The following is an 11,481-nucleotide window of genomic DNA, read 5'->3' on the forward strand; positions in this document are numbered from 1 at the left end:
AAAGTTACCATGCAAATGCCAAAGGAAAAGGTCACCGTGCATGAAAAAGAGAAAAGCATTATTTGTCTGATTACGTCCTATACACGTAACCTTTATACGCATGATTCTGAGACGGCTGCACACCAATCAGAATCTCTATCAACAAACTCCGAAGAAAGGGTCGCTGGCAGTGAAAAAAGCTCCCCACTGTGTATCTTGGCTGTATTTGGCCTTAAATCGGTTTTATTTGTAGTGTAGTGAGTTTCTGAGGAGATTCATTACAGAATGACAGATCCATCAACAACAAACTTGACGTGGCAGTTTTGTTACTACATTCAGCTCATGAATTTAACCAGCCACCAATATAAATTGGATGTTAAACACTTGAACATAACTTGCTATAACATGTTTGGTATAATTTTAAAAGGTAAATTCTTGGCTTTTATTCAAGGCCAGTTTTAAGTATCATAAAGCTCAGCTTGGCTCTACAGTGTCCTAATGACATATATTTCCCCATACCTTGTAAGCCCAATGCAAAATGTTCATTGATAATGGTAACTGAGTGGCACTGTGGCAGTATTGCAACATAAGGCAAGCGAGCTCAGTAGACAAACATTTATATTTTTGCCTAATAAACTTTAGACAGCTTGGCAGTATCGGGGTGTAAATACAATCTCAGTCGTGTTGGAATCATCACTTATCTGTTTAGATAGATGGTGACTGTCTTTGGCTCTATTTACCCTCCTCCCCTCTCTGTGTCTGACTCTCTCCTCTTCTCTGTGTCAATCAGTGCTGGATTTTTATCAAATAGTAACAGTTGTAAGACACAGGTGGAATTTTAAAATGCCTCTACGTCACACTAGGAACAAAGTTCAAGACAGTTTGAGTACCACAAGGGCAACATGCAGTGAAGTGAAACATTTATTTTTAAACCTATATATAATGCCTCTCTTTTCTGACACAAAACATTAGCTATGTAGTACATAAAGAAGACGTAAAACAACACTAGTTGCATCATATCTACTTCTAATATGGTTTTTAAATAATGCTTATCCTATATCACCTGCTACTAATATGTTTCCCCTAATAATAGTACTATTACTCCTGGTTCTACAATGACATTCCAAAGGCCATGTTTTTTACGTCTACAGCTCCCATGCTGGCAGAGCATTGTTTGGGGTTAAACAAGAACCTAGACTGCATTAATTATGGAGCTGAAACCCCCATTAGCAGCATAAAACTCTGAGGGAGCCACTTAGTCTCAATCATGGTTTGCTGTTTCGGTTTTATTCGTGCATGGTTGACATCAATGCGCCGTGGGAGGTCGTTTTCCCAAAGACTTAAACTACTCAAGTACTCAAGTACAAATCCTGCAAGAGAGCGTGTAAACAAAAATTCTCAATGTGTTTGTGCAAATGTGTTTGAATAGAAGGTGTGGTCATATGTCAGTGTCAAGCTGAAGAGACAGGTACTAAAAGTATGCACACCCACCCCTGTTGACATGATGTGCTGTGAAGCACATGTTGTTTGTTAGCATCCCAACGATTTACAGCAGATTATCATGAGTAACTGCACCACAAGCCAATTTCCACTGGGTTCTATTATACTGTGGCGAGCTACAGCCATTATCTGTGTGAATATATACAGCACTGTGAGTTAGAGCAGAAATGGGTTTTATTTTATTTTAGGTTGAACTGTCCCCTTAAGGGTTTTCTCAACCTTTCTCAATTTCTTTGTGTCTTACATCACCTTTCTCTTTCTCCCGGATCTATTTCATCCTTGTGAATAGATTTGGGACAAATTGAGTTCAGTACCCTCTGCAGGCTCCGCTGCCATGGCAGGTTCTCTTGGCCTGTATGCCGCTAAAGCAGCAACCAAATGAGCTATATTCATTATACAACATCTAGAACAATACCAGACCAGAGGAGACTCTATGTCTAGTCTATTATTTACCGTTTTCATTGTCTTTCACAAAATTCTTATTCTCCTCCCCCCTGCAATTTTACAATCTTCCCCCTGCTTTCGCTCTCTTCCCCTTCACTCCTCTCTCTCCTCTCTATCTCTGTATTATAACGTCCCCCTCCTCCCTGCATAGTCTAGTGACTATAAACAGTCAGAAGTTTACTACAAACACATTGAACAACCCCCAAACCAGCCAGCCAACAAGGACAACCCCTCCTCCTCCCTGCGAGTTACAATGAACAGGAAGAGCCCTGCTTTGTTTCCTCAAGACTTCAGGGTCATTAGTGTCCTTTGCGCAGCTAAGGTGGCCGCCATAGATCTGTGATGACATTGTGACTGAACCGAGATTTGGAAAGCTTTTGTCCAGTGCATATTCTGCTCAGATATACACGTCATAATGTTTTTCCATTTAGCTGTTCTGTACCAGCTTGATGACCAGTTGAGAAATAACTTTGTCTGTTCAAAGACTTTGTGTATTTTAGGGGCATTAGCTGGCTCAATCATTCATTTAAATCCCAGCCAGTTAAACTTTATGGCTTTGCTTTAGATTTCTGCTAACCACAGGAACATTAAGGCGGGGCTGCAAATCTTTTGGTTCCTGTTAGTGTATCAGCTGAACCAATTAAATAAGTATTTGAGTTCATATCCTGGTTTAGTATCAGCTGATCTTTGCCCAAGTTTGAACGAGAAACCTAAATCTCACCTAAACACTTAGAGATTTCGGCACAAATTGGGTCTCAAATGGGATTTTCCTGTTTTTCTCAGGATGATTAACGTATGTTAATCCTTTTGCCGCGGTATGGGAGCAGCAGGCAGTTGCCCAAGGACATTTTTGAGCTCCCTCATGTGAATCTATGCTAAACACAATGGTTTAGCATTGTGAAAGACATTCCAGTCCTGGTCTTTTGACTTTTGTTGAGGTGAAAGGACTTCAGAATCAATTGCAAGGTGCTTTTATTTCAGGGCACATTGACCTCAGACAGAGAGAGAAAGCTAAAGGCTCAGTGTATTCCTCCCTTTGCATTCCACTTGTTATCTTTCCACTGAGCAATAGTTTTGTTCAATCTCTTTCTCCCGAATGGGAAAAGAGTCAAGCAATTTTAATCAGCTTCTCGACTTAAGTCAAAATGACTTGACTTAAGTTTTTGTTATTTAAATGCCTCGTTTAGCTTTGGGCAATCAGTCACCTGCAGAACTGGACTTTCACCTTTTTAGCTCTGCCTTTATCTCCATGTCTCTCATTCACTATTACTATCTTGCCTATTTTCTGTTCATTCCTGTTTGTACTGTAAACTGAGCACACAGAGACAGTACGCACAGGGATTCACTGAAGGGCATGGGCGTTTGGTTGTCCGAACCGCCTACCCGTTGCAAGTAAAGGTCGAAATTAAGCTAAGTGGAAAGGATTGAGGAGAGAGAGTAAATGAGTAAAGAGTAAAATAAGGAGAAGGGAAGCGGTGAGAACAGGGAAGTTGAGCAAGGTTTACCCCTCCTCTTTGTCCCGCACTCCTCCTCCACCAATGCCTCCCTCCTCCAGTAACCCCCCTTCCCCTCCCCAACACTACTACTCACCTGTCCAGTTTCACCCCTCTCTATCTCCCCTCCCTCAAGCCCCGCCTCTCGGGGCAGGTGGGTATAAAGGTGGTTTGCTGACTTGAAGCAGTCTATCTTCTTTGCTCTGGGGAGTGCGGAAGACACAGGAAGCAACAGGGTTGGGAGAGAGAGAGTGTGTGTGAGAGAGAGAGAGAGGCGGAGTAGGAACGCTGCAATTTAAAAAGACAATTGGATTGACTGTTCTCAGACTTACACTGCAACCATGGGGCTGGGAGTAAGTATTGGAACTTTGTCACATGTTTTGGCCTTGTTTCTAAGAGTCTTTAGAATTAGGTTAAGATTTGACCAGTTATGTCTTTCAGTTTTGAGCACAGACCAAGTTTCAGTCACAAGTTATTGGTTAAGCTTGACAGTTGTGGATTGCCTAAAGTACTTTGTACCTTAGTTTCGAAATCTGTGGTGCGAGTGTACAGTTTTTATTCTACAGTTGTGGGAACGCTTCAGACTTTTCAAATTAGAGATTTTTATGAGAATACTCCACAATCCTTCTAACAATGATTAACACACGTTTTACAGCAAGTTTGAACAAACTGACACTGCTTTCTGCTCTTGCTTATGCAACAAAAGAGGAAACTTCAGAGCAATATTCCCACTTGTGCTAAGTCTTATTCATAAGCTCATTTTGTCTCATTTTCTTCAACCCAGAGAGGGAAAGAGGAGTACAAGCTGGCGGCAACTTCAGATGGCAAAGAGAAGAAACGTAAAGGGAAGAAAGGTAAATCGGAAAAGGATATGGCTGAGCTGAAGAAAGAAGTTGACCTGGTGAGTACACAAACAAAAGTAAAACCAGTCTAGTATTATCTTAATTACTTGATTGAGGCAGTTTCAATATGGCAATACACTCAAAAGTGACTTTGTAAATCAAAAACCCACCTTAATCTACACAAAGGAACAGGTGTGAAACAGAATGACCTTCTTGAACTTAATAACCATGTCCTCACATGCACATAGTTTGCCTCATACTAAATTACAGTCTTATTCAGGCCCTGTTAACACCCTTGGTCAGTCACTACCATTGGTCACAGGAATGATACAGTCACGGCTGAGGCAAACCTCCGCTTTGACCTCACGGCTGGTCACATGAGATGTAGCTGTCTGCCCCATGTTTCATAAAGATTGCTACTTACACGGCTGTATGTACTGTCACATGTGTTTAAGGAGATCACAGTTATACTTAACTTCTAAGTCACGCTTATCTAGATTGGTGTTCAGCGCTAAAATGTTTGGTGAGAGTCTCTGTTGTCATTATTGTCCTCAGTTTCTCAAAACATATGAAGCATAGCTTTTTCCCATAGCCAGTAAACATATATTATTTTGCTTCTAACTTCCTTTCAAACTCTCAGATTATGGGTGGTTGGTTATCACTGCACTCAACAAGTTTAGATGCATAGACATTTACAAAGTTGTAAAGTTTCATGCATGGAGGTTTAAATTTCCTGTGTAGAGCATTTGCCCAATTTCCATGGGTGTCAGCTTTTTCTCAAACTGTCGCCGGCTGAGGTCATTTCCCAAGGTCAGTGAGCCGCTCTTGCATTCGGTTCATCCCAAAGTCATTGAAAAGGTCTTGTGAACGATTTCACAACACTGCCTTTGTGTTTATAGGAACAATTGTGGCATTTAATAGGCATAAATACATTTATTAAAGGTGTCGACTTAAATTATTCCTTCTTATGAAAATTTCTAAATTTGTTCTTGGAAAGTGCGTTTTACCTTCCGCAAAATAGTGTCCTTCACAAGGTCATTAAGCAGTTAATTTCAAAGCACTAAATAGACATTAGTGACCATGGCAGGTTAAAATGTCCTGCTGATGATTTGATAATATCATAATACTAATTTTTAATAATACTAAGTTTCTGTAATTTTTCTGTAAGGTATATTATCAACTAAACTGGTCTTTGACTTTCACAAGGTCATCATGTAAAGTAGATTGATGTCATGTGTTTCTGAAGTAACTTCTCAAAAACTATTATTACAATATAATATAAAAGGTATGGCTTGTTGCCAGTTTTATAACTAATTGTTTAATTACTGCAGTTTTTCTGCTCAATGTCACCCACCAGGTCAAAGCGCGACTGGCTAATAAAAATCCCATCTAGGTGACATATTAATGATTATTGTCCTCTGTATGTCTTAACTAGATCTCAAAGTCCTGCCGCCACTGAAGGACATCTCAGTGCCATAGCAACCGTATCGCCAGTCGGCAGTAACTTCTCCAACTTAGCATATCATTTACTGCAATTAAAAACAGGCGCTGCCTTTAATGTGTCTCCCAAATGCTAGAAGTGCTTTATTTCCAAGATAAGTTTGACTTTGAGAGCACAAAAAGGACAGCAGTGATTAAGTGTCATGTACTGATCATCCTCAGGTTTCATATTTAAACAATAATTAATTAATAGCAGTATATTGGGCAGTAGTAAAACTGTTGCGAGGGTGTAGATTGGTCTCTGTGGAACAAATGAAGCTGACATGTTAATGATTATTGCACTCATATTATTAACTGAGGCATCAAAGTCCAGCTAAAGACAATGGAAATTGCTCCCATAGCAACATAAAGGAGCTGGTGATTTGATGAAATGTGACAAAGTCCAACAGTAAATGCTAAATATAGAATCATGTTCAATTTGATTTCTTAAACAAGTCCAGTAGTGTGTGTTTGACCATCCACACATTATCCAAATGTGTGTGATTGGAGCCGGAGTTAAAGTCAAAGCTTGTGAGGAAATTTCCTCTGCGGGACTTCAAAAGCAACAGTAGTAGTTTGCGACATATATAAACATTATCCATGGCACATTTGGCATGGAACAAAAAAAATTATGGCATGCCAGGCAGAATCGGGCAATTACACCTATTTTCTCCACCAGCACATAAATATAAAGGGACTCACTTAATCCGTTAATGGCCTAGGACTTCATTTTCAGTGGTCACATTACTATTATGTAAATGTGTAATTGCATACAGGACTTATATACTCCAAACATTAAAAGGTTAAAACAAACATAAACATAATATAATGAGACACTGTCACTGGGTGGTGTGAACTGATGCTCCATTTGTTTATTCATTCATTCTGTCAATCATCCATTCATTGTGAGCTAACAGTGGCTGAGAACAAAGCTGCATCTCTTATTGGACATTTGAGGGAGTCTGTGTTTTTAACAAATAACCATGTAAAAACCATAACCAAAACAGGCCCATGTAATAATAATGAATACAAGCAGGGTGCTAGAACATGACATACTTTCCATGCATATAATGGTTGACTCATCGAATTTCATCAGGGTGTAGCTAGCTGTGCTTTTATTTCATGGAAGTAATTACTGAGGAAAAAACTATTACCGCTCAAAAAAATTCTGCACCATTTCAATCACAACAAGATATTCTTACATATGTGAGGTCAGTGAACCACCACAGAAACCAGTGTTGGGATGTTTCACTTTATTGCATTTTGAATAAAGATTTGTTCTTTTGCAGTATTAAAAAAATGAAAGGAAAGGTCAGATATTATTGCAGATTGCATTGGAAGAATCTCTATTCATTCACTCGCTGTAGGCGTTATTAAAAAAAAACACAGTGTAGGCGCATGAACACACCAGCTTCTCTAGTTGTTTATTTGCAGATCCACTTTTACTTGTATTTCCCCCGCGCTTTCATTTAAAAATAAAGAAGTTGTTACTAGATGAAACTTTTTTTTTAAAGAATTATGATCAAATGTTACATGAAAACAAAACTTAAATGATCGAATCAACCACCAAATTCATTTTGATGACACTGATGCCGTAAGTGTGAAAGGGGGGGTCTCCCTTCTTGGGGGAAAATGTCAAGCACATGAGCATTACTCTTGGGAACAAACGTTGGTGTATCAGTTGGGTGACATTGATTCTGCTGGGTGGACTGTTTACTCGCAGCAAACGGACTGTTTGGATGAGTCCATACGTCCCAGAGCTCACGGTGGCTCAGCCCTTGTGTTTGGCTGCAAGTTTTCAGTCATCAGCAGACTGTAGTTTTACTTGAATGTCTGCTTTGACTAATCTCAAAATCACATTGTATGGACTGGCATTCATCCATAATCCTGATCAGATGGCTGCTTTTGCCTTGTCATCTTTATGTTCCCTGTGTCTCTCTGGAGGACATCATCGCACATGTTTTAATCCTCAAACGAGATAATATCTGTGGTTCTGAAAATAGGCAGGGATTTTGGCTTGTTTTCAATTTCTCTCAATCTTTCTCTCCCTTTCTCTCTATAGGATGATCACAAGTTAACCTTGGATGAACTTCACCGAAAATACGGAACCGATCTAAGCAGGGTGAGCATGCAGCATTAGTGAGTGTTTGTTTTTGAATGTATGTGTGTGTGAGCCATTATAAGCCTATCAGAGTGATAGTAACACGCTGGGTTGTTGTACCAGCTGCTGACAATTTCACAGAGGCAGATAAGACCAGAGGTCAAAAGCACAAAGCATTACATAGATGCACTTATTTATCCACTATTTGTAGTGTATAAGAGTAGTGCAAAGACAATTTACTAACTTATTCTCACTCATGTGGGAAAATGATTTTAAAGGGTGGGTTTAACCAGACTACAATTAACATTTTTTTCCATCGGGTGTCTGGCCAAGCAGATAGTTTTGGTTTTATTCTTCAAGTTTTTGAGATTTTGGTCTCCACCACAATACAATGAAAGTAAATTGTATGTTATTGATCTGCAATATGACACTTAAAATTAGAAAGCAACATCTTTTTGGTTTACGGCACCTCAAGATAAAGTGGTCTTTACTTGTGACCCCATATATCTTAATGTGGACCTGAGTTATGAGAAGAGTAATCTGTTCATCTGAGTTTGTTTCTTTTGAAGAAAGAAAGCTATAAAATGAAAAGAAAATTTTTTTTTTATGATCCCTCTGATTTGTTTTATGATCTCATAAAATAGACAACCAACAGCACATGCTCTAATTTGTAAATGCACTGAGCACCATATGAATCTGAGACATATATCTAAAAAACTCATAAATATAACATAAACTATCTGCATGGCCATATACAACTACAGAGAAAAATCTTGTGATTTGTGTGAACTGATCCTTTAAAATGTTAATTTATAAAAAAAGGGAGGGGAAACTGTGCTGCTGCACAAAATGTACTTTTAATGTTTGGGCCGTGGTCTTCATCAAGCTGAGGACACACATACTATCCAAATGCTTGACTGATGCTGATTATCTGAAATCCCCAAACAAAGACTTGGAAAAACACTCCTGGTACCTTCCAAAGAGACACTCTTAAATCTTCTCCATTTTTTTTTACACTGTAAGAAAATGTGACCCTGACCTCGTTGAAGTTCTCATTGTAACTAATAATAGAAATACAACCTCATTGTCCTGTCTCCTGTTATCGCTCTTTCCACAGAATTGTAAAAACGGGAAGCAGTAATTATAAGATTACTGAGGTCTTTCTTCCTGTGCATGTGGTTTTTCTTTGTTTTCATTTCAACCAAACTTTAATCCATCAGCTCCTGAGGTAATAGCGGTGTACCTGTGTACAAAATAAAGCAGTTCAGCCGGAAACACTCTGCTCCGCTCTGGCTTGTTCATCAAAGTGTTTCCCTCCAGTAAACGAGGACAAAGACAACGCTATCTCTTTTTTCTGTCAATCTGCCAGGCTGTTGTGGGGAAGTATGAACCTTTCTTCTTTGTGTCTCTTTTTAGGGTCTTTCCAACGCCAGAGCAAAAGAGATCCTAGACCGTGATGGCCCAAATGCCCTCACACCTCCTCCCACAACACCTGAATGGGTCAAGTTCTGTAAACAGGTAAAAGTTACCTCCAGGGCTGAAATTCACAGTCGGGGGAGGGCAACATTTTCTATGCAAAACACAAACCTATTTTGCATATTAAAATTTTAGAAACGCAAATGAACTCCTTGTAGCCAGTAAAACCAGTAACATCTTGAAACTTGAATGTTGTTTTATCCTATTTCCAGCTGTTTGGTGGTTTCTCCATGCTGCTGTGGATTGGTGCTATCCTCTGCTTCCTCGCTTACGGTATCCAGGCTGCATCAGAAGACGAACCTGCCAACGATAACGTAAGGAGGTCTTTGTTGGCGTTTAAAATGTAAATTGTAACCGTGAATTAAAATAATTAATACTGCCAAAGATGAACTGACTTATAGTCTTTCCCCTCTTACTGTAGTTGTACCTGGGTGTTGTGCTTTCCGCTGTCGTCATCATCACTGGTTGCTTCTCCTACTACCAAGAAGCCAAGAGCTCCAAGATCATGGACTCCTTCAAGAACCTGGTCCCACAGGTGATTCTTTCTTGACCTGCTCAATTCACAATTTTCTTCAACAGAAAATAGTGTCATTGAAAAGCTTGTATCAAATTTGAGACACAAATAATAGAACATGTTGCACAATGCTAAGGACCAATATTACTTCACCGGTAATACAGCCGTGTTGACACATTCTTTCCATTTATGACCTGGTTTCTTGCTGCTGGAAATAAAAGCAAAACCTATTCAAGAAGTGTAATTCCTCTGTTCAGAAATAAAAACATGTATTTAACCTTTGGTCTCGTAGCAAGCCCTGGTCGTTCGTGATGGTGAGAAGAAGAGCATCAACGCTGAGGAGGTGGTGGTCGGAGATTTGATAGAAGTGAAAGGTGGAGACAGGATCCCAGCTGATCTGAGAATCGTTTCTGCCAGCGGCTGCAAGGTCCGTACCTTTGCTTATTGTTAAGCTAACTTGTGATCCAGTGTGCAATTTATTCATTATTAGTTTTTGAGCATTAATATTGGTCAAGTAAGACAAAAGAAATCATGATTTACTCACACCGTACACCGTCAGTAAGTCATGCTTAAAGTTGCTTAATATGCTGGAAAAAAACCCTTATGTTGACAGATGTGGTTTATTAAGCATCAGTTTACTTCCTCTTAATCACTTTCTGAAAAGGTTTCTCGTTACTGACTCAAAGATCAGAATCAGTTCAAAAGTTTGTTTCTTAGTTTTATTGTTATTTAGACCCAAAAGCGCCAACTTCTATTTTCCCACTTTTGTCTAGTAAACAGCATGTCATTATCAACTCTCTGGACATCTTTGGTATTTCATTCTTGCTTTACTTTTTGTCTTTCAGGTGGACAACTCCTCTCTGACCGGCGAGTCCGAGCCCCAGACTCGTACTCCAGACTTCTCCAACGACAACCCCCTGGAAACTAGAAACATTGTTTTCTTCTCCACCAACTGTGTTGAAGGTAGAGAACTAACAAATATATAACACAGAATTTACAGGGTCAAAGTTATTTATGTACAGATTTAATTAGATTGAATTTAAGCCCAAATTAAAAAGGAAATTACACACGAAAAGATTGTTTAAAGTAGAAAAGTTACAAAAGAGCTGAAGAGAAGTGAGAATTTACCAAACTTGTCTTCACAAGTTAAAGATCACATTTAAATGGTGGAAGACTCCTATCATTCATTCATTCATCTGAAGAATATTTTATTTTCACACCACTTTTTTAACTTATTACTCATAAAATGTTGTGCTCTATCCAGGTACTGCAAGAGGAGTCGTCATCAACACTGGAGATCATACAGTCATGGGTCGTATCGCCACCCTGGCTTCCAGTCTGGAGGGCGGCAAAACTCCCATCGCTGTCGAGATCGAGCACTTTATTCACATCATCACCGGTGTTGCTGTCTTCCTGGGTGTTTCCTTCTTCGTCCTCTCACTCATCCTTGGATATGGGTGGCTGGAGGCCGTCATCTTCCTCATCGGTATCATTGTCGCCAACGTGCCAGAAGGTCTCCTGGCCACTGTCACTGTGAGTTGTGGTCCAGAATTTCTGCCCACGTCTTTATTTCTTAATTTCATTGATGCAAACATTGAAGATATAATAGTTATAAACACTTAATTTCTGTCTCTAGGTGTGTCTGACCCTGAC

The 11,481-nt window shown here is 39.5% G+C and overlaps 1 protein-coding gene across 1 annotated transcript; it reads left to right on the top strand.

Annotated features, from left to right (window-relative positions):
- Positions 1-3,589: 3,589 nt before the first annotated feature.
- LOC118339800 (sodium/potassium-transporting ATPase subunit alpha-1) lies at positions 3,590-11,481 on the top strand (the record flags this gene model as incomplete). Its single annotated transcript, XM_035677564.1, is given in 10 exon segments — positions 3,590-3,769; positions 4,201-4,317; positions 7,800-7,859; positions 9,255-9,356; positions 9,527-9,628; positions 9,736-9,849; positions 10,121-10,255; positions 10,674-10,791; positions 11,093-11,361; positions 11,465-11,481. Coding segments are annotated over 10 exon segments (1,046 nt in total), but the record flags the coding sequence as incomplete, so codon positions are not given.

This window comes from Morone saxatilis, unplaced genomic scaffold (genome assembly GCF_004916995.1).
Source record: "Morone saxatilis isolate NCDOM2014 unplaced genomic scaffold, NCSU_SB_2.0 Contig6, whole genome shotgun sequence".
In the NCBI taxonomy this organism is placed as follows: Eukaryota; Metazoa; Chordata; class Actinopteri; family Moronidae; genus Morone; species Morone saxatilis.